Raw genomic sequence first — 23,161 nt, 5'->3', positions numbered from 1 at the left:
TTGACTATAGGTGGGAGTTGAGGCTTTTCATCTTCCATGGGTGTGGATTTGAAATTGGGCTAAAATTTGGATGGGATGTAGTCCTTCTCCCAAATTTTTATATAAAATGCCTTGCCTTCTAAGTTATAAAACCTAACAAAAATACAAGGGAAATTCTTCCAAAATTAGAGGCAATTTATGATATTGCCAGAAGATCTTTATGGTATGGACAGATATTGGGTTTGCTGTAGCAATTCCAAGTCTTCAGAGGCTGATAAATGATAACATCATAAGATCAAAGTAGCATATAAAGGATGATTTTTCCTTTATATATAACTACTATCAGGGAGTTCTGATGAAATTTCAAGCTACGAAGGATTTGACATTGACTGTGTAACAGGAAGAAACTTGATTGATTTTTAGAAAGGATATTGAAATTAAATAACGATAAAAATCCATAGAACAAGGGAAAGGAAACCCTCACGTGAAACCAAAGCTGTCAATGAAAGCCACATCTTGAATATATGCCAAAGCCAAAGGCAGTTGCCATGTTAGATCACCAAAATCAGAACTGGGTCTGTTATGATGGGACAAAGCAATTAGAATGATGCCGATGGACAAAGCTGGGCTGCTGCCTGCTGCCCCACCAACACGTGAAGCGCCTATACATGACCACAATAACGTTATAATCAAGCCTGACCGTAGCCTTCTACAAATCGCCAAAAACAGCCTGTATGTACTCTTTTAGCCTACCAGTATTCTTGCTCCTTCCAACCAATCAAAGCAACCAACCCACATGTGAATTGATTCATTTCTGATTATATGTGAATGTGATTGTGAATGCCATTCTACCCAGAACATGTTGCCAGGGTAACATTCCAACACACCAAAATCTACTGGGACAAGAACAAAAAGATGCCAAAACCTGTATGTTACATGATTAGATGCTCACACATCTCATTTATTCATCTCTTGCCAATGATAAATAAACAAACACAACCATCTCTATCACAGTGGCTTCCCACCCCGTTAATTGCAATTCATAAACTAAGTGCAGCAAATTTGCAGCCATCACATATCAACTCAATTCACTTTAACTGAAAAATCAGCTTACATTCACAGAAATTAACTTGGAATCATTTACCTATACAGAGCTGCATATTCGCTACCAATGAAAAAAAATAAACATATTTCATGCACAGTGGCTCTAAATCTACAATGCCAAAAAAAAAAAAAAAAAAGAAATGCAATAAAAAATCAAAACGTATACAGCAAAGAATTAAACCTGCGAGCTTATACTTTCAAACAGGAGCATCTAAATGAGTGAGGAAGACCTATTAAAATCTATGGCTAGCATGTAATTTGGAGAGAACTTGGAGGAAACTGTAATGGTCACTCTACGGATTGATGTTGCACTCACGTAAATACTGGTGATCGTAATCTACATACTTTGCCCAGTAGTTTCGGTATTTTGGTATGCCTATTTCAAGCCAAGGTTTCATGTTCCCATTATAGTGTATAGCAGCTGCTCTTTCAATGTCCCTCTGGTTGACATTGGGATTGTAGCCAAGGCCAAGTACATGCCAATTTCGATCAAGGGGATATGTGCGTTTCCAAAATGTTATAAGACCAGGAGGCAGTGTTCCCAATTTCCACAACTGTCTGTCATGATTCTGTAAAAAGAAACTGAAATAAGACAACAGTTCCAGTAAAGTATTCGTGCATATCATTGATCAAATACTGGACTTTGCACATGTACACTTCAGATGCAACCATCACACTGGAATGCACATCCATAAACTGCCCCAAAATGCAAACATAAAAGAGAATGGCAACCAAAAAAAAAACACAATCAAGGCCTACTTGTAACTAATAGTAATTCTAGGAACCTTTGGACATCCAGGAAAACGAATTATTAGAGCAAGAAAGTGTAACTATGTCTGTAATACTGAAGAGAACCACATATTTTTCATTGCCATCAACTCTAAATGCTTGATAGCATTTCTATTTAATAACAGGACAACTGATGTTAAGAGACCTCTAAATACAATTGCATGTAGCTCCCTACCGGTATTCTAAGCCCAAAATATAAATTAACAGGATAAGAACAAATTTTAAGATCCCACAACATTCACCATTTATTAAATTGTTAAGAATCCCACAACGAAGTCATAAAATGAAAAGAAGATATGAAAAGCATGCTTTAAAATTTTCAATTTCATGCCTATGCTTCTCATCATTTAATCAAAGATCTAAAATGTATTGCTTACCAGCTTCTGCCATGTGTGATAAACCTCTGTAATATTCTGCCTCCTCCATTCGTCCAAATCAAAAATATTCATTCCATATGCCCATCCACAAGCACGAGGATCAAAATTCTTTGAAATAAGAGGATTTGAGAAGTTGAGATATCTGTCAAACCGATGAAAGGTTTCTCCACAAGTCTCTACAGCACCATTGACGTTACCCTTCAAATCAATGGACCAAAGTCCACTAAGATCCTTTTTAACCACTATATCATCATCTAAGAAAAGCACCTTGTTGAGCTTTGGGAAGATCTCAGGTAGGTAAAAGCGAAGATGGTTCAAGATGGACAAGTATTTGGGGTTCCTAAACTTCAAATTTGCATCAGAATTTGCCCGATGCGCCCTGAAGTAATAGTCTATTATGGCTTGAGAAGCCAACTGTTTGAGAACTGGACTGTAACTTGCATTCAACCATGTAAATTCTTCAATGTTCTGAACCTGAATAGTGGCTCTACCTGGTGGATTTACTAGAAACCACATTCTCATGGCCGCATAATTAAGCCTATCAGTAACAATGTGGAAAACATGGTTTCCAGGGTGCTGCATAAAATACAATGCAATGAGATAAGTTAAACATGTCAAACAAAAGAAAAATCTCTTAAATAAAGTGACAGTAACTTGATTGATGCTCCAAACAACTTTTTTTTTTCCCAAGGAAAAGAAAAATAGTGGTATCAGAGTTCTCAAATTTTTTTATACTGCTATCTTTCTAGGCAACTCATGGGAGAGTTAAGTGCAGCCTCTAAAGAATATGTATGTATTACCTTAGTGTTGGTAATGGTAGAGTTTACAACAACAGCTGCTGCCAATACATTGTCTGAGAAAAGGGCATAATGGAAAAGCCCAGGATCTTCTAGTTTTTCTTGATTTGGAAATTGTTGTTGAGAAGAATTTAAGGTATAGTACTCGGTTGTAAGGCGTAAGGGAAGGCAATGAAGGCCTTTGGGAAGTGTTTTTGCTGTTAACTGAGTCAAATACAAAGCCTGCTTCTTGTGCACTCGGAGTTGCTCCTCTGTTGAGTGGAGCATAGCCCGTAGCTTCTTTACCATAGCAGCACAGTCATCTTGAATCTGCTTTCCCTTGGCCAAGGATTGTTCCATAACCTTCAATTTCTCATAGGCACTGCATCAACAAGTATCAGATTTAATGATAAAAGCAAATGGAATATCAACAGTCCAACTATGATTTGAATGATTAAAAGTTTTATGATGTTACAAGGTTGCAAGTCAAGCAAAGAACCCAAACGGTAAGAAGAGAATGACACACTTCGATCAGGAAGAACAGTTTATGAGCCAAAGGAGGACTTACGCCTCTGGCAGATCAGCATCTTTGGTTGCATCCCCAAGAGCACGTTGAACATCCTTAATCCGCAGTCGAAGTTCCCTTATATAGTTGGGATTGTTCCTTATGACTGGAAGTGAAAGATACACTTTTGCCCTGATGATCTGATCTTTAAGCTGACGAACCTGAGCATCTGGAAAAACTGTTTGTTCAATCCATTTCTCATTGTTGATCTTTAAGGGTTCCTTCTCATCAATGTTGCCAGAGTTTTGAGAGGATTCTTGTTTTTTCTGCACCTCCTATTTGCAGAAAAGAAAAAAATTTAAAATATGAACGACACCAAAAGTATCTTCCTTGGCCATTTTATGGGTTCTAGTGCACTTGGAAAATCAAAATGAACTTGGCATCATTTACTATCTTAAGAGGAAAAACAAGTTATCTCCGACTGGATAATTCACATAAACTTTCATAATTACTTGTTATTCAGTTCAAGTCCGGGAAGGGCTAAACTATCCAGACAGAAAAAGTAAACTACTAAGTTCAAGAACACAGTTTCAATTAGATTTCTTGTAAAAGCTAATATGTCTGAATACAGCTTCTGCTGCCTGAAAATTGAAATAATTAGAGGAATAGCCTACCTGTGACCCATTATATTGCCTAATCTAGAAGAAGTTAAAGTCTATGCGACTATTTCCAGGCAGCAGAAGCAATATAATAATAAGGCCAATAAAATTAGAATAAAATAAAGAAAGGTGCCTAAATGACTGCTAAACCACCTGCAAGCTAACCAATCCTTTCACAATCTTATATCAAGCCAACAAGTAATCATCCAAGAATTTATGCATACATAAATTGTTCTGATTAGAAAATTGGGAATTAAAAAATATTAAAATTACCATAGTTTGAGTGTTATTATCAGAATTCTGCTGCCCAGATGCCTTAATCTTGTCCTCAGCATCTCCAGCACTTCTCTTGATTTCGTTTTCACTCTGATTCAGATCGGTGACCTGTTGGATGATATTATCAGTTTGAGACTGATCAACATTATTTGTTGCAGACAAAACTCTAGCTGATTTATGCTCCCTGGATTCTGCTCATACAGTGAATTTAACCCTTAAGATACTATTACTGAAAACTTTCCAACAAGAAAGTTCTAGAATTCGCCACAAAAATGAGAGAGAGTGAAAAGGCCAACCTGAATAAACGATTCCGATGGGTTCTTTAAGGGTTGTGGAGGATTCCTATATGTGACAAGGAAGAAAAAAAAATGAAATTTTGAAGGGCTAAAATAGAAGATCTGAGCTTTATGGGTAAGAAATTCTTTTTAAAAAACAAAAACCCATGAATATACAAGTACCTGGGGAAGAAGATTTAGATGGCTTGCATCACCACCAACAGTCTGAAGAGAAAAACGAAGAAAGATTAAAACTTTAATATCTTATCTTGTTTGGACTGAAAAAGAGTAAAAAGGAAAAGTTGAAAAAACTTACAAATGCTGAAAGATCTTCAAGAAATTGGTTTCTAGCTGCAAAACAGAAACAAACCAGGAAGAATGTTAATTGAGGAAGAAGAAACAAGGTATGTAATTGAGATTAAAAAAACAAAGCAATTAATCGATGAAGAAGAAGAAGAAGAGAACATACAAGAAGAAGCCTTGAAAGAGGCAGAGAATCTATCAGTATAAAGAACAATAGGAGCTATGACCGTAACACATAACATCAGCAAAACCAAATTCCTGGTCTTCATCTTTGTTTCAGAAGCACTCTTGGATCTTTCCTCTTAAAAAAATCAGCCTTTGTTGGCTTATAAAGGGAATTTTATTGACAACATTATTACATTACACACCCCAAACTAAGATTCATCACCTATTTTCAATCTAAAACACTCTGCTCTGCCTTCTTTATCTGGTTTCAAAAGTAAAAAAGCAGTAGGATTCGTATTGTATTATATGTGGTGTCGAGAATGAGGAAGGAAGCGTCGGCGAAATTGATAATTATCTAAGAATGAGGGATAGAGAAAAGCAGAATAGAATTACCATAAAAATAAAATATAGCTTTATATATATATATATATATATATATATATATTATTAATAGTGAACAGTAACTATGTAGAATGGGCTAGAAGGCCAAATTTGGTGAAACTTAATACCAGAAACAGCACAATACATGTGTTTTCCACCATCAGCCACACGCTTTGCTCTTCAAAACCGTGTAAGTTTACTCTTAATTCACATCTAGAAAGACAGAATACAGCACACAGTTCAACTGAACTGAACTGGATTCCTCATTTGCAAGCTATCTTTCAACTACTTTTATATTTCTTTCTTGAATAAAACTTGAGTCAGCTTTTTGTATGTGTATTCTATCATTGACATACTAAATTCCTGCTTTTGTTGAGCACTAATTTGCGGAAAATGTCCATTTGACTTGTTCATCTCTCTCTCTCTCTCTTATATTTAGCAGTTCTATTATAATATAACTCATGCTTTCATTTGATGTGCCCCCTTCTACATCATCACATTCCAACAAAGCTTAACTGCTACCTTCAAATATTTATATAATCAACCTCAGATCACATATTTTGAACTGTATCAGCAAGATGCATTTTTTTTTAAGCCAAACGACTATTTCCCACCCAAGGTATGCTGCAATCTCAAGTTTTCACCTTTTAACTTTGATAATTCCAAACACCCATCTATGAGCAATTAAAATTAACGGTGCTGCAATCTCAAGAATCCATTTTTACCCCCCTAAAATTTAAAAATTAAATTTTTTTCCCCAGCCTAAGTTTTAAAAAATAGCAGTTTCATCCTAGGGTTTCGTTTTGAAATCTCTAGTGACATCTCCGTCTCCATTGTCGACGACCTCTCCCTCCCGAAGCATCCTCTCCTTCCGACGATCTCTTTCCTCACATTTGGACGCACGATCGGCGTTGGAGAAGCCGTAGAAGACGAAGTTCTTCCTCTTCTAAACAAAGACGAGATGACTCGTCGTCCTCTGGGAAGACGAGTCGTCTTCATCTGGGAAGACGATCATCTTCCCAGACGACGAAGACAAGATCGATCGATCTCGTCTTCGTCATCTGAGAAGACAATTTCTCTTCCCAAACGACGTCTCTCGGTGTCTGATGAGTTGAGGTGGAGTTGAGGGGGGCCGTCGGTGGAAGAGAAACCATCGGGAGGGAGAGACGACCGGTGATGGCGTCGAAGAAAGTGAAGGGGTTTGGAAACTAAACCCTAGGGGGGGAAATGTGATCTTTTCAAACTTAGCTTAAGAAAAAAATGTTAGTTTTTAAACTTTTAAGGGGGAAAATGAGATTAAATTTTCAAGGGTTAGAGTTCCGTTACATTTAATCGGTCATGGGTGGGTAAACGATATTTTTATAGTTAATGGGAGAAACTTTGACAATTCAGCATAGTTTGGATGGGAAATAGTCGTTTGGCCTTTTTTTTATTGCTCAAATGTGTGTAACATTCCTTTGGTTTTGCCCTCACACCAAATACTAAAAAAATCTTTATGTCAAGGGATATTGTGATGTGGGATTTATGGGTAATGGCATTGGCATGGAACCCAACCCCTCCTAACTAAAGTGTAAATACTCTCATAATTCATAATGAATGGTATCTCTATGCTATGAAGTGGAAGTGTCGGCAGCGTATAAAAAAGGCTGCCAAAGAAAGACTATCAGTTGGTGATGCCTATACCTGCCCTTAGCCATTGTGGACCATCTCTCATTTGTCCATCAATTATTATGCTGGTTTTAATATAAAGGGTCCTTGACTCACAAGTTTGGTTCTCTTTGTTTTATATCATATTACACTTTACAATCAGGATACAACGGTTACGAGTTATGAAATTGAGTTACGTCCTCTCTTCTCATGACATTCATACTCCAATATATAAAGATTAACAACAGCTTTTTACAACACCATTGTTTTTGGTCTTAATATTTTTACTGGTGGGTATTTATTTTTTTAACCAGAATCTATACAGTAGATCCTCCAAAGCATAATAATAAGCCCACTCCATCCTGTGAGCTGTGCCAGGCCAGGCTTAAAAAGCAGAAACCAAGTATCAAGAGAGAGGCAAAATAGTAAAACTTCCGACTGCAAAGCATTGGCCACACTACACTTTACCCCAAAAACAATTAAAAGTGATCGTTGGTCACGCAATTTGAGGCTGACAATGAGGGGCCTCACGGGTTATTTTTATATTTATTTGTTTATTTAAAGTGGGGAAAAAACATTTCACTTTGTGCTTATCACATGGTGTTGAAAACGTCAAGATTCCTTTTACCACAGCATTAGTTTAAAGCTCAGCAATCGGGCTCATGTTATGAGGTGGATGGTTTCTATTTTCTGGTGGGTCAATCCTTCTTGTAACAATATGAAAATCAATCAAGCCCAATAGGATAAAGAATATCACATTTTGCTTTTGCCTGCTGGCTATGCCTTGTATCTTCATTTTAATGGTTGTTGGGTTTTGACAAATTAGAATAATGAGTGACAATTATATGCAAATAACATATCATTCAAGTCTAGCAGAAAAGAAACTGTAATATAACTGGGCAAAGGAATGCCCAGAACATCAAAAACAAAAATGGTAAACAAAAGAGAAAATGATTTACCTCAGGCCTATTTTACTGTAGTCTGCCAAAACATTCTTTGCGAGGGCAGCCTATTTTGTAATAAAAATACCAACCAAATTTCTAATTAAAATTTTATGGTAATATATAGTTAACATGGAATGCAAAAGCGTGCTAGTCATTAGGCTGAAGCGGCTGATTATGGAGGGAGCTCCAAATGCAATCCACACTCTCCTCAAACTTATTATCTGGAACTCTTAAACTCATTGATGAATTAGATGTTGGAATCTCATACAAGAATTGTCTGGAAAATTCAACTTCTGTCTGCGGGCAAGTGTCATCCAATGAGGATGAGAAGCTGTCCTGGAAATTCCAGTACTCGTCTGATAACTCTGATATGATTCCTTCGTCGTGCTCATGCAGCCATGGGAAATCAAACACTCCTAATGAAATGGATCTGTCACTTTCATCATAATTAACATCATCTTCCTTCTTTGCTGCATTCTTCACAAACAACTCTTTATTCTCCTCTTCCAGTTCTCCTCTTCGTCTCTTCCTGGTCTCCTTCTCCATTCCTTGAGCCTGCATACACACATTTATAGAGCCTCAGAAAATGAACACAATAAAAAATTTGATATTGAGAATTTCAATCCTCTGACAAAATTCTAGAAATCATATCATGTACAGCTAGAGTAAATGGGAAGAGAATCAGTTTCAGAATAAAAGATTACCTCAGAAGATTGGTAGTTAAACTGAATCAAAAAGGTTGAATAACGAATGTAATGGTGAGAGGGGGGGTGAGGAGGAGGAGAAAGGGATTAATGATGATTAAAGCTTTGCTCACAGGATAAGAGATTATAACCTAAAACGTTTTCAACCGCATACGCACACAGTCCAAATCACACATTTCAACCGCTTCCCTGCCTGTAAGAAGAAAATTTTATGTAAACCAATGTGGTTGGTTCCTCTTTTTGCGTTCCTTTCTCTCCAGAATTATTATGATCATTCTTTCTTATTCTATTTTTAGAACATCTTCACCTTAACCTTGTTTCTTCTCATTCTCATTCTCACATCTGTCTACACTTTCTTACTCTCCTTCTTATCTGTACCGCCCTTTGCCTCTCTATTTTGGCCACATCATTTCCCAATATCTGTATTCTTATTGGTTTTGTTTTTTCTATTTCCACTTTTTTTTTTCAAATTGATTTTGTGCTTAGATTACAACATCCGGTGCGATAGTAACATATTGTTTATAATGATTTTATTTTTGAGATTTTCAACCCAATACCTATTTAGATAATTTAAGAGTTTACAAGTTATTTAATTAATTTTCTGATATCATTTCATACGAAATATTCATATATACTATCACTTCTCATACTTATTTTATATAAATTCATTTAGGGTTGTTTCATGGATCTTATTCTAAGAAGATATGTGACAACGCTATGAACCTATAAATAGCTATTACACCTTTACACAAACTAATCTAACTCCGACTTTATCCTGTTCAATTCTTAACTCATACTTGAAAGGTTATCTAATCCAATTTCACTCACCAATTGATATAGTTAGGTAACGTATATATGAGTTTCATATTTATGAATAACATAGCACACAAATGCTTGGATTACTATTTGAAGAGAAAAAATAAGTTCACCAAAGTAATATATTATAATTATTGTAACATCTTTGGTCCAATAACCCGACTCACTGTCAAGATATTTTTCATTTTGAGCACATAGTCTAAGATACGTTTTAGGTTGTAAAGCCCAAAAGCAAAACCTAACATCTCTAGCCCAATAACCCAGCACACTGTCAAGATATTATCCACTTTGGACACATAGTCTATCATAGTTTTACTTCTAAGTTTTGCAACCAAAAACGTGTTTTAACAGTTTAAGGAGGTCACAACTATTTAACCAATTAAATTCTCCCACCTCTAACCGATGTGGGATACATAGACAGAGTACAGACAAACCCAACATCTCTCATGTGCTTTGTCGATGTGGGATTTGCCTAAAGATATCACATACACCCCCCCTTACGAGACTCAGCGTCCTTTCTGAGTTTTGTCTCACCATCGTTCAAGAGAATACACAGAGTCACTCTGATACCATTTGTAACATCTCTGGTCCAATAACCCGCCTATTGTCAAAATATTGTTCACTTTAGACCCACAATCCATCATGGTTTTGCTTCTGGGCTTTACAACACAAAACGAGTCTTAATAGTTTAAGAAGCTCACAAGCTATTTAACCAGTCAAATTCTCCCACCACTAACCATTGTAGGATACATAGATAGAGTACAGACAGACCCAACATCCCTCTCGTGTTTTGTTGATGTGGGATTTGTCTAATAGTATCACAATTATATACTAATTTCAATGAATTCAATATCTAAACCTTTCAGAACTTGTGCTCTCACCCTTGTTAATTTACCACTTTCGATATCGAAGAATAGTGACATTATCCAAAATGACAATCCTTAAGATGCATAGGACCTTCCAGGTTTCTGCCTTAGGCGTAGCAACCGATGACTTTAATTCATCGCCAATACCACTAGTCCCCAAAGGAACAAGCACCGTTAGGCTCCGCTGTTCTTCTTGTTTTGAATGCCAGAACAAGCTTTGCTTCCCTCTCTTGCTGGTCTGCATACAAGAGCACATGGCTACTGCATTCTTGGTCTCTACCCAACTACAAGCAGGTTCCTTCCTTAAACCAATCTTTTCATCGTCTTCCTCACTGTTCGAAACCCAGTCTACCAGCAGAGGCATACATAGATGTTAGCTAGCAATATATGAGGCCCTGAATCCTGTGGATCAAGTTTAAAAATACGTTCAGCAGCATAAGCACCTAATTCCATGTTCTCATGCATCCTACATGCCCCAGTGTTAGGGCAAGAGTATATGTTAAAAGGAAATCAAAGGAGAAAGGAAAAAAGACAGGTGGCAACCAACCAGGGAGAGTGCAAGAGGAGCAAACAAGCCAGGAAAGAATTATGAGTCAAGAGCAGCAGGTAATGGAAGCAAGGAGCATGTACCAGATCCTACGGAATAGAAAAGATGAGATGACATTCCCTGGGGGCAGCAGAACGTGCAAAGGATTAGGAAAGAAGTATAAAAACCGGGAAGAAAGAGAAAAAGAGGAGGGAACTAAGAAGAACAAGTGGGAGTAGGGAGAGACAGCCTCTCGAAGAGCTAAAGGTCACCAAGAAGTGTATTTTGAGCAGAATTGTCCTGTTCTTTTGAGATATATTTTTGTTATGAATTGGTAAAGTGAAATAGACTTTGTATGTCAAATGTACACAATCCATTAATGAATGAAATGAATATACAGGCATTGCTGTTGATTTCATACAATTTGTGTTTAGTCACCATTGATGTATTACAACGAATGGGAACCTTGAAAATGCTGTTAATGGTATTGTGTAACTGAATCTGTGAAGGGTTCTCCTAGGAAATCTGGTTGAGGTGGCATTCCAGTCCTATAAGTGAGTGCATTGGAGTGAAGGGCAGTCTTGCTCCATCTGCAGGTTTGCATCACCCAGGCAAGGCTTCCCAGACGGTTGTGGTAGGTTGCATTGGTATTTCTTTTATAAACTTCCCTGCTTGACCAAGAAGATCAACAATTGTCACATAATTTGAATCACGTTGTGCTCAATTCCATATTTCTTCATCACTTGAAAAGCCCCGCATGGCTACAAGCAGTAACAACACAGAGGATTGTTACTTCATTAGGTGCAATTCCAGTTCTCAGCATTTCCAAGAACCCCCTCATAGCCTCCTTGCCTAGCCCATCTTGGGCATCCTAAAGTAGAGTGTTTCCTACAAAAGCAACAAGCTTTCGAGCCGATTTAATCACGTGTGCACGAACCCATTTGCCTTGCTCCAGAGATATTGCTTGCATTATCTAAACTGCCACACTTTGCTCATATATATATATATATATGGTAACGAGAAATCCAACTTGACCGGGACTGTCCTTTTGAGGGCAAATCAACCATACCGACTCGGTTGAACATGAAAAAAACATCCTTGAAAATGGAACCAGATACATGGGCATGAAGAAGGTTTCAAAGAAAGCTATGAACTTGGACAGGTTAAGGAGCTCAAGTCTTCCAGAAAACTTGAAAAATCCAATGTGGGGCAGCGACAGGAAGAAGCTCGTAAGCATTCCAGATGAGAACCAGCAGCTGTAGACGTTGCTATACTGTAAATTGTTAATCTAGAAGCTCCAAAGTACACAAGTAAATTGTCCAGCACCAGCTTGATCATCTAGAAGCTCCAAAATGCAATGAGGTACAAACAAAGCACGTGACGGTGAAGTCGTAGCTGACGTTCTTACTAAATTTTGCATACTAATACAACTAGCTGTCCTTCACACACACTAGCAATGCAATGCCCAACTCCTCAGCGTCCACCAGTGTGAGCTTCCCGACACCATAGCATATACGTATAGCCCCAGGGCGCCTCACTCTCACATCCTGTCTCTATACGACCTTCACAGCCTCAGGTAAAAAATGTCAGCAAGCACTTTATTCTCACCAAAACTTCCTTTCAAGCCTCATAGAATTCAATCTCTATCTCCCTATAACAGCTTCAAAGTCACAGCTGATGTTAGGATGAAGACCCCACCAACTACTTTATACCAAGTAATGCGCATTAGGGGAACTGCTTCCCAACCAGAGATTAAGGCTGCTTAGCGAACTCTTGCAAAGATTTACCATCCCGATATTTCCAATTCTCCCCAGGCCAATACCCACCATTTCATCCAAATTCACACTGCCTATTCAGTATTATCTGATCCAATTGCCAGGGCTCACTATGATTTATCACTTGCCGCCTCGCCTGCTGTTTCTTGTCGTCAATTTACAACTGCAGCCCCAGGAAGAGGTGGGAAACAGATCAGTGTTGGTAGCATAGTATAGAATGCACTTGGCTAATCCATGCATTAGTGTCTATGGGATCCCAGAACAGTCTTGTAAAATGCATCAATGCACCAATACTCTTCTCAGGCCATAATATCTGCTCATTCAAATTCATCCCAACAGAGATATCTATAATCCCCTCTTAATTACTTACTACAAATAAACTTGAGGGCATGCAGTGTAACATCTCATAACTTGATGCTAGCAAAGAAACATGCAAGAGATTTAATGCGTATCATTTAAGGATAAATACAAAAACTTAACTATTTCACACAAATCTTAACAATACCAACTGAATACAATAACAAATCCATTTTTTTCACTTCCCCTGAAGCTTCCTAGATTTCTATACATACCAAAAGTTCAACTTACAAATTTGCACAGATTGGGATGAGGGAAGAATCATTTACAGCTTATTAAAACGGAGTTTATGACATGCATGAGGAGACGAATGCTGCTTGATTCTGAAGCAGAGATAGCGGGTAGGTTCCGTTGATGCCCCAATATCTGATAGACCTGCTGGAAGATAGGTCGAACATGCATTGCAATCATTGGATCTGCTGGGTTTATGGCAATTGCCACATCTGTCATCCATGCCAACTTTCTTGGTGTTTCTTTGCTGATATCACAAGCCAATTGCTGGAGAAGTGCCAGTAGAACTCCTTGGCTGAGAGGAAGCGGTATGGTTGACAAAATCCCTGATAAATCGACCTGAGAAAACAAGAGTTACGAGACCATATGAAGTGTGAATATGTCAACTCTATACATAATTGCTAGGTAAACCAAGTGCCAGCTACTGAGGTCAATACAACTCAATTCAATCCTTCAAATATCATTATAACAAGGCAAATTAATTGCATACTGATTAATTAAGAACTAAACATTGAATGCAAACAAGAGAAAGCTTGGTCATATCACTACCCAGGCCTGGACTACAAACTACATATTGCAGAGCATTTAAGAACATATGAACAAGAACTGAACATGTCAAATTACAATTGATTTTTAAAATTATTGTACAGGTCTAACTCTCTTTAAGTGGACACCTAGTCCACCTTTGAATCCTTATTCTGTTTTATAATATGTTTCTATTTCCTAACCAAATAAAAAACAAAAAACAAAAACAAAAACAAAAGGAAAGAAAAGAAAAGAAAAATAACTAAAGATATAAAAATTAATCATATGAATGATGGATTAGCCAGTGTCTGAGAGATGAAATGTTCTTTAAGAGCATGAACTTTTTGACTGACTTATCATCTTACCACTGCTTGGAGTCAGTAATTACCCTATTTTATTTATGACCAAAAGATAAGTCTAATACCTTGAGTTTGGGTCTACACTTTGTGCAGTGTAGTATAGATAACCTTCAGCTAATCCTTACTTGAATGGCCCCTTTCCATTGTTTGTTAAGACCAGGATTGAGCAAGCAGTTGTAATGATTAAGAGAAAAACCATTACCCAAGTAAGGTGTAGCCATGTGTCATCACAGATGATGACTTTACATGGAAAGCAATGTAAAGAAAATATCAACCAGGTCTAATTTTGAAGGTAAAAACATTCCAGACAGCTCCAGATTAGAGAAAAGGATTTAGTCCCTAAAAACACAAATAAAGGCCAAGCCAAGGCTAACTGAACTTACTAGTCTCCACTGCACACTCAGTTACACTATATATACATGCCTCTGGTCAATGATATGTAGGCTATACCCAATTGCACAACAGTTTAAAAGTCCTATGGGGCACATTGATAGAGCCAACATTTGCAAGACTGTAAGTGAGAAAGATACCTGAGAACATAACCAGGAAACAATTGATACATCACTTCTGTGCAAGGCTCCTGTGAATGCCTCCTCATATTTGCGCTCAGCTATCAGCCTAGATAATTCTTTTGTTGGATCCACAGGTGCCTCAACCTGAATGAACAAAATATATATATGTATGTATGTATACTATTTTTTTACTGAAATAAAATTAAAACTTCCCAATTAATAGTATACATTTAAGCAATTAGAAAATAATTGAAGTGCATACCATCTCATGAAGGCCAGCCAATGGTCCACTACTCAACTGAGTTCCCAAGGGATTCACTGCTTTGGAGTTGGCACCTGCAGCTGCAAGAGCTAAGAGCTTACGCTGTCCATCAGCCAATTCTCCACTTAAAGTTTGAGTAACTGATGTTGCTGAATTAATTGCATCCTGCAAATGCAAAATACCTTATATTGCATGAAAACATATATGATTGCAGCAGCTAGAGTGGAAAATACAAAGCATAACATAAAAACAATTGTTCTACCGATACTATCAAGATAAACTTTACATTAAGGGGGCGTTTGGTTTGGGTAATGTTTTATTACCAAAATAGAAAGATTATCTTGAAGATAAATTACTTAGAAGATTACTGGGTATAAATGATTACTATGTTTGATAAAATTTGGTAGATATAAATAATTATTGTGTTTGGTTAAAGGTAATAAAAGATTACTAGTAAATTATTTTACTTAAATGCCCTTGAATATAATTATTTTTAAATATTTTTTATATTATTTGTCATATTAATTAAGAATAAATTTATTTTTATCTCAAAAAATTAATAAATAATAATATAATTATAATAAACTCAAGATTACCTCAGTAATCTTTAAATACCTAAGGTGAAGGTGGTAATCAGATTATCACCTATATTACCTGCCACGTCAGTATTAGTAATAGAAGATTACTGTAATATTTTATTACTGACAAATCAAATAAGGGAATAAAAGATAAATTACCAAGGTAATCTTAAAAAACTCTAACTAAACGCCCCCTAAAGGAAATATATTCTTGTATACGCTATAGACTATGCCATTCCCGTACATTTGAAATGATGACAATAACATGAACCCTAATCAATTGACAAGCCACAAAAAAATCCTATCAAAGGAGAAACAGTGGACATTAGAAGATAAATGAGCTAGAATAGGCCTGGGTGCCAACCTGATTCTGGATCACATCTAAATGGAGATTATGACTAAAGACGCTCGTGTTAACAAAAACCACCAATAAACTTTAGAAAGCATACTAAAGTGAGTCGAGAACATTTGCTGTAAATTCAGCAATAGAAAGATTGTAAAACATAAAATCATAGTGACACAGATGAAATTACTGTTAAGGAAATAATTTCAAAAGCATCCTTAAGAAACCATCCAATTCTGATTTCAATTCTCTACATGCCAAACACAACAGCTTTCTTGCTAGGAATATGAGTATCACTATCACACACGAGGCTATCAAAAGCACAAGCAATTTTATATCATCCAAAATTGGTAGCTACTTATTAAAATTATGAAATATATCTTCCAACATGCCATAGCAAAAACCAATTAAACAATTTTCATAAGGTAAAAAATTATTTTCTACTTAGATAATAACCTAACAAGAACCCTAGATGGCATCTAATCAGCTGCCCAACGTAAATTTCTTTACAGGATACACATACCCTCAAAACAGTGGCAAGGGGAGAATGTGCACTTTCAAACTGCTGTTGAACAGTAGTCATATGTTTAACAAGCCCTTTGTGGAATGTGGAATCAATTTGTTCGAACATCACTTTGCATGACATCTCAAATGCAGGAATAATTGAAGTTTCCAAACTAGACCGTAGTGCATCCTGCAAGTACATACTCCAAAATTATTAAAAGCATATAATCATTAATCCAACAAAGAAACAAACAGTAATGCAATTTACATTTAGGAGAAAATTGCACAGAACATTTCAGTTTAAGTAATAACTGACACAATACTTCACAAGATATGCAATGAATTATAACCTCAAAATACCTGAAGGGCTTGCTTGCCAGAAGTTTGAAACTGTGCTTGAATTTGCCTGGCCACAGCAGTTTCCAATTTTGAACCAACTGATTTCTCAAGTTGACTAAGTGCCTTTTCACCCACTCCCTTCTGCGGAAGAAAATAAAAAAAGAAGACAAACCGATAAATGTCTTAAAAAAAAACTAATGTTTCAGTACCAACAGAAAATTGAATGGCTGTACTGTATTCCAGAAGCATTCTAAGAAGTGAACCAAAGAAACTGTTAGAAAAAGGCTTGCTGTCACACAAGTAAGCATGTGATTCTACTTTAGGCTCACATAAATTTATTATAAGGGGAGGAAAAGGCTTTAATAACATGATACACATTTAATTTATTTCCATCATTGGAAAAATTGGTGTGCTTCTTCTTACAGCTCCATTCATAAAAGCAGATTCTGTCCAATATAATAGATCAAAGATACAATAAAGCAGTGGGATATTCGATATGAGGTGGATGTCAAACACACTCTGATAGAGTTCTAATTACAAAAGTGTACCACGTGGGCAAAAAAGGGGTAAGAAAAAGAGGCCATCAGCAAGTGAGGAGCAACCAGTGAGTGAGGAAAGAAAAGAGGTGGTCCAGTGAGATTCCATGGGCACTTTAGTAATGCCACGTGGCTGAATATGGTTAGTGAGTTTGGCAGCTATTAGATGCAAGAAAGATGAGAATAAAAGGGGAATGGGAAAGAGAAGGAGGTATAAGAAGAAATTGTTATGGACTTTCTTGATAGGAGAGACCTGACCTCTGGAATTGCCAGGGTTTGTTGGCTGTGTTATGTTGTGTTTTGCTTTCAGTTTGGTAGCTAAGGAGTGAGTAGTACAGCTGAGTATTTGTTGAATTTTCAATCTGTAGCTTATCAATATATCACAAGTGTTCTGGAATTTAAGTCAGAGTTCTGGGTACTAATCACACTCTCTTTTCCCTAATATTTCTTTCTTTCTCTCTCTAAAGGAAAACATAAAAAGATATATTAAAAAGAAGGAAGTAGGTCGATGTCAACACACTTTCTTTTCCCTAATTCTTTTTCTTTTTTTTTTCTTTAAAGGAAAACATAACAAGATATAGTAAAAAGAGTGAAGTAAGAGATGTCAACAGCTTTGTAATTATAACCTGGAATGACTCTGTTATAGCAGATGATATACTTTTCTCTAGAGTTGGAGAAATTGCTCGAGCTACAGCTGGCCCAACCGCAGCTATTTCTTTCTTTAAAATTTTCTCAAACACGGCTGGCAAGTCCTTGTTTATAGAATTGGTTATCAAATTTGTTATCTGTTGCATACGGTCTCGCTCTAACTTCTCCTGTTTAGCAATTTCTTCCTGGAAACGTGCCCACAAAGCATCCATGTTTGCCTTAACAACTTTTTCAATGCTGCGGCCCAAGAATGCCTCAAGTCGTTTTCCTTCTTTGGTAACTGGGGCAGAAACCACTGCATTCATTTGCCTCTGCATTTCTTTTTGCATATTCATCAACTGCAAGATACAATAAAATCATTAGTCTCTAAGTACAAAACCTTCTCGAAAATATAAGACATAGATAAACCATGTATGAAACTAAAGAAGGGGAACAAGACACTGGACAACTGAATTTGAAATTGCATTGTAGGTTAGTGTGATTTCAAACCCTAGAATGGTGGAAGTAATAATAATAAATATACAACAAGGCTACAAGCAACCTGACACAATTCCAAGTATTCTACCAAAGATATGGTGTTGGTCAAAAGTGCATAAAGCTTCTGAATATAAATCCACAGAATATGCAAACCAGTACAGAGACGATTAATTCAAACGAATCACCTGATCAAGCACATCCTGCATTGCTGACAGCTGAGAGAAAGTAGCATCGCTGCATGGAGAACCAGAACTGCAAGCTGGCTCATTAGAAGAATCTGTTGAGTTGTAAGGGCTGGGGAAAGGGGAAGATGCACCAGATATTTGAGAATTCTTTCCCTTATGTCTTTTCCCTTTGGTAGCTGGGACAGGGGATTGTGGAATCACCATGGGGGGTTCTGATGAACCAACCTTTGCAGGTGCATCTACTGGCATATCTTTTTCTTCAAGCTCTCTGTTATTAGGTCTATCTGGTGCTTCAGTAACACTGGCATCATTAACCTGGCAAATTTCCTCCACATTATATGTTCCCACACATGAATCCCTAGCCATCTGAATGCTAAGATCCGAGGCCTGGGAATAGAAAGATTTCTCTTTCTTCTCATTAAGAGTAATATGTGATTCCCCAGGAGAGTTATTATTTTGATCATTTCCTGTCTCACCAACAACTTTAACTTCCACCTCAACACCCTCGTTATCATTGTTGCCAACATCTTGAACCTTTAACTCTCCTGCATTCATGCGCTGACCAAACTGAGAACTCTCAGAGGATGAGGCAACAGTTGATAAAATCTCTGATGGTGTTACCAGATGGGTTGGGTGCTTAAAAAGAACAGGAGGATCTGGAACCATAGAAATATCATTTTGTGCAACATTCCCATCACCCTTCCACATATTGTCTCCCGATGAAGGCACATCAGTCACTTTTTCTTTGGCAGCATTTGTTCTATGATCAACTGAAGTAGTAACAGACTGGTCACCACCAAGCTCATTTGGTGGGGGACAAGGCTCATGGCTGTTTGATGGACCTCTTAAACCGGACGATTTACGAGATAACCTTGGACTCAGAGGAGGTGGAAGAGTTGCAGTCTGTATATGTTCAGCAATACTATGGGATGACAAAGCACTTGGCTTTGCCTCTGCAGCTGAAGCATTTTCAGGCAAATTAACAACCTCCAATGAAGGAAAACTTTCAGAAAGGGTAGCTACAGGTACACTTTCAGAGCTGCTAGAAAGTATAGGTGGTACCAAAGTGGTGGTAGCCATAGGCATGTCAATAGATTTATTTTCATGAGATAATTCCAGAATAGCGGAACCATCAGAATTTGCAGCATCACGAGCAGCACTGGAGTCTGGTTTCTCCAACTCTACATTCTCCAAAGGTGGTGGCAGGCACTGGGACAAGTCTAAAGCATACTGCTGAATAGCCTGTGTTTGAACACAGTATACCTGAACAACATGTTCTCCATCTATAGAACCATCACTGGTTCCAGTAAGACTCAATATAGGCATTGTGACAGTAAATTCAGCTATATAATCCATGCGGGTTGAGGCTGGATTGAGTCCATAATCTATATGTACAGCATAAATAGCATTCTTCTTGGCATTTGCCAATAAAAACAAGCCTGCATGGTTCAGTGCTACAACTTGATTAAAGAATGCATCCTCAAGCCTGGGTTCAGAAGAACTCTTTAAGTCCAAAGCCTGAGTACACTTCCACAATTCAACATCACTGGGTAACAACCAGCCATCCTCCTCTGCAGAGGCCCAAATTTTCACTTCCCGGTTTAGAGGACCCTGGAAACGAGCAAAGTGAAGTAAGCCTTAATCCCAGTAACTGGGGGCCAACAAATAGAAAAAACATATAGGAGATGCAGAATAGATATATTAAATACAAAGATCATCTTTGTGGCTGGCTACAACCAACACATTAATATATTGCCCCGTTTACCAAAAGTACATTGCTGACAAGCTCAAAACAATCTTTTCTAGTCACCATCAGAAGTTTAGCATAATTAAACAATAGCCTACCCCTGTGATCAGAAGAGCGTGCTGCGGATGAGGACCGATCAGGAATGTCACAGAATTAACAGGTTGACCATCATATGGCCTCAACACAGCAAGTGGTGTTCCCTTACGGTCATCCCAAATCTTTACCTGTTGTGGGAGATGAATTTTGATCAGTAATATTTAAAGTGATAACAATAAACAAATTTGCTAGGCAATGTGCTAATACAACACCATGAAAATTCACCAGCAATTTTTTCCAGACTACAACAGTAACAAACCACACCAACAAAAGGAGGTCTTATATAACATTATCACTGATGGGAAGAATGCCCCTATTCCCAAGTGTCCTTCACCTTCTAAACATTAGCACACATATAATCACTAACCATCAGAACAGAAAGGTGAACATGACAGAAACATTCACAAATTTAACACATCAACATAAGTTAAGTTCCACTCTCTTTGCATTCTGTAAGTTGGCTGTAGAATTGAAAATATATTTACCATCCATTCCAGTTGGTCTAATATTACCATAGGATGTCTTAATATCATAGGACAAGTATTTGGATTCCCACTTCAAGCACTCAAACAGATTCAATTGTTTTATCAAAGAAACTGCCATAAGAAGTAGATGAAACTGAATGACCTAACACTAGTAAAGAAAAAAGGTCAGAAACAAACTGTGCCGTCAATTGATGCTGAAGCTAAGCGGGTGGTCAGCCATTGGCACATTGACAGCTCTGTAACTTCACGATCATGTTTACCAACAAAATGTACCCCATTAATCAACTCATCAATAGGACATTTAAGAGGTTCCTCAGCAGAAAGCCGTTCCCCTCTTCCAACTCTATTGCTATCAATTCTCAGGATTCGATTTCCGATTGCAACCATCAAAATTTCCTGCAAACCAATATCAGAAAATCAAGTACAGTTACAAGCAATACCATGCTATCCAAAACTAAACAATAAAGGAAGTCTTGGTCTTTAAAACAAATGAAATCTATAAAAAAATAACTTATTATCATTTGCTTTTGAGAAAGTATTATTACTTGTTTGTGAGGATGCCAGCAAACTCGTGGATGGAGTGACTCCCCATCCGATAGTATCTGAATAGCAACTACAATTTTACCCAAGATTTGAGGTTTTTCCTCTTCATCTGGGCCTTCAGTAATGTTCCATACGAAAAAGCGTCCATCAACACTTGCACTGAACAAAAAATGGATTAAAGAAGTTAGCACATACATACATACATATGTGTGCAACAAAAACAGCAAAAGAAGTTACAAACAATTAGTAAAGAGATACCTAGCCAAAAGATGAACATCTTCAGCGAAGAAAGCCATATCTGTTACTCTCTAGATAATAAGTAAATAAAATAAAATAAGAAACATATCATAAAACGAGAATCCCATTTCGCATACAGAGAAGTATGGTTACCTGAGTGTGACCACGAAGCAAAGATCGCAAAGCAGTAATGATGTTAAGTATCCGAATATTGCCAAGCTTGAGACCATAACAAATGTAATTCCTATTAACAGCAATCTGACGACCAAGAACAAGACCAGGATCGGAGGCATACTTAGTGATAGGAGTAACTTCAAGCTGAGGCTGAACTTCACCATCTAATCTAACATCAATGTCATAAGCCACATGACTCCCAATCAAATGCCTCCCTTTGGGGAGCTTACTGCTATGCAATCTAACAGGCGGCCCAGAAGGAACAGCAACAGTTGATGAATCGGAGGGAACAGGTGACAAGTTGTGATTCTGATTGCCGAAGAAGGCCATGAGAAGATTGTTTGTAGAACTAGTAGCAGTAGTAGGAGAAGGGGGAAGGGGAGTTGAAACAGAAGAATTAGGGTTAGGTTGTTGGGGATAAGAGATTTGAGTTGGAGGTCTATTATTATTATTATTATTATTGTTAATGTTTTGTTGAAGGGTGAAGTGCTGATGAGGAGAAGGCGGAGGGGTATAGTGATAATAGTGGTAAGGAGGATAGGGACCAGTTGGTGGAGGATAAGAAGAAGAAGGTGTTAAATATGGGGAAGGTGAAGAAAGAGTGGGAGTTGGAAATGAAGGTGAAGTTGTCAGATTTGTTGAGTATGGAGTCAAATTCATAGGATTGGGCATGGGCTTCAAAAGTTTGTTTACGTCAAAACCACCACCGCCGCCACCACCGCTGGGAACGCCTTGGGGATTCGAAGCCATGGACGGAAAAGTGGAATGGATGTGCAGATCCGAGTAGGAGACTGAATCAGATCGAACTAATTAACCTAATATAAATAAAAATAAAAAATTAATAATAATATAAAAAATGGTATTGGTTGTTAATGGAATTGCTCTCGTGACGACGGGAAGGCGAAGAAGAAGAAGAGTACTACTAATTTTTAATTAAATAGTAATTAACGATAATAAACTAAAATTATTTAAATTTAATTTACTAATTTCCGTAGTCACCACCTGACTGATCACTTTCATCTGGTTGGTTTGTAACAGGCACTCCATTAGGCCAAGCCAATGCATACTTATTACTTTCTTCCGTTTCAACTTTATGTGCTAAACATGTCATTACATTATTTATCACCAATGTGATTAAATAATACTATACATGTAT

The 23,161-nt window shown here is 37.4% G+C and overlaps 2 protein-coding genes and 1 long non-coding RNA gene across 3 annotated transcripts; all 3 read right to left on the bottom strand.

Annotated features, from left to right (window-relative positions):
* Nucleotides 1-1,040: 1,040 nt before the first annotated feature.
* Nucleotides 1,041-5,589, bottom strand: LOC123219197 (probable galacturonosyltransferase 4). The gene is made up of 9 exons (XM_044640991.1): nucleotides 5,210-5,589; nucleotides 5,057-5,091; nucleotides 4,924-4,965; nucleotides 4,762-4,807; nucleotides 4,463-4,656; nucleotides 3,594-3,865; nucleotides 3,050-3,407; nucleotides 2,250-2,825; nucleotides 1,041-1,652 (listed from the first exon to the last, which is right to left on the bottom strand). The coding sequence occupies exons 1-9, from the start codon at nucleotides 5,310-5,312 to the stop codon at nucleotides 1,377-1,379; spliced, it is 1,902 nt and encodes a 633-aa protein (XP_044496926.1). The 5' UTR covers nucleotides 5,313-5,589; the 3' UTR covers nucleotides 1,041-1,376.
* A 2,517-nt stretch (nucleotides 5,590-8,106) lies between these two features.
* Nucleotides 8,107-9,359, bottom strand: LOC123219501. The gene is made up of 2 exons (XR_006502883.1): nucleotides 8,885-9,359; nucleotides 8,107-8,735 (listed from the first exon to the last, which is right to left on the bottom strand). It is a non-coding gene; the product is annotated as an uncharacterized LOC123219501 (long non-coding RNA).
* Nucleotides 9,360-13,294: 3,935 nt separating this feature from the next.
* On the bottom strand, nucleotides 13,295-22,925 carry LOC123218378 (enhancer of mRNA-decapping protein 4-like). The gene is made up of 12 exons (XM_044639825.1): nucleotides 21,985-22,925; nucleotides 21,853-21,902; nucleotides 21,597-21,753; nucleotides 21,229-21,447; nucleotides 20,569-20,694; nucleotides 18,724-20,334; nucleotides 18,040-18,399; nucleotides 16,899-17,018; nucleotides 16,558-16,728; nucleotides 15,114-15,278; nucleotides 14,870-14,995; nucleotides 13,295-13,794 (listed from the first exon to the last, which is right to left on the bottom strand). The coding sequence occupies exons 1-12, from the start codon at nucleotides 22,753-22,755 to the stop codon at nucleotides 13,486-13,488; spliced, it is 4,185 nt and encodes a 1,394-aa protein (XP_044495760.1). The 5' UTR covers nucleotides 22,756-22,925; the 3' UTR covers nucleotides 13,295-13,485.
* Nucleotides 22,926-23,161: the final 236 nt, after the last annotated feature.

The sequence above is a fragment of the Mangifera indica genome, chromosome 6 (assembly GCF_011075055.1).
Source record: "Mangifera indica cultivar Alphonso chromosome 6, CATAS_Mindica_2.1, whole genome shotgun sequence".
Classification (NCBI taxonomy): domain Eukaryota; kingdom Viridiplantae; phylum Streptophyta; class Magnoliopsida; order Sapindales; family Anacardiaceae; genus Mangifera; species Mangifera indica.
This window is presented reverse-complemented; position numbering and strand designations above follow the sequence as displayed.

Excerpts from the sequence above, each read along its gene's own strand:
- LOC123218378 (XM_044639825.1), bottom strand. The coding sequence starts at position 22,755 with ATGGCTTCGAATCCCCAAGGCGTTCCCAGCGGTGGTGGCGGCGGTGGT. Across the intron at positions 20,695-21,228 it reads CAGCATCAATTGACGGCACA|GTAAAGATTTGGGATGACCG; the intron begins GTTTGTTTCTGA and ends CTCCCACAACAG. Across the intron at positions 18,400-18,723 it reads TGCAGGATGTGCTTGATCAG|TTGATGAATATGCAAAAAGA; the intron begins GTGATTCGTTTG and ends TGTATCTTGCAG.
- LOC123219197 (XM_044640991.1), bottom strand. The coding sequence starts at position 5,312 with ATGAAGACCAGGAATTTGGTTTTGCTGATGTTATGTGTTACGGTCATA. Across the intron at positions 3,866-4,462 it reads ATAATAACACTCAAACTATG|GAGGTGCAGAAAAAACAAGA; the intron begins GTAATTTTAATA and ends TTCTGCAAATAG. Across the intron at positions 3,408-3,593 it reads GATGCTGATCTGCCAGAGGC|TGCCTATGAGAAATTGAAGG; the intron begins GTAAGTCCTCCT and ends TTGTTGATGCAG.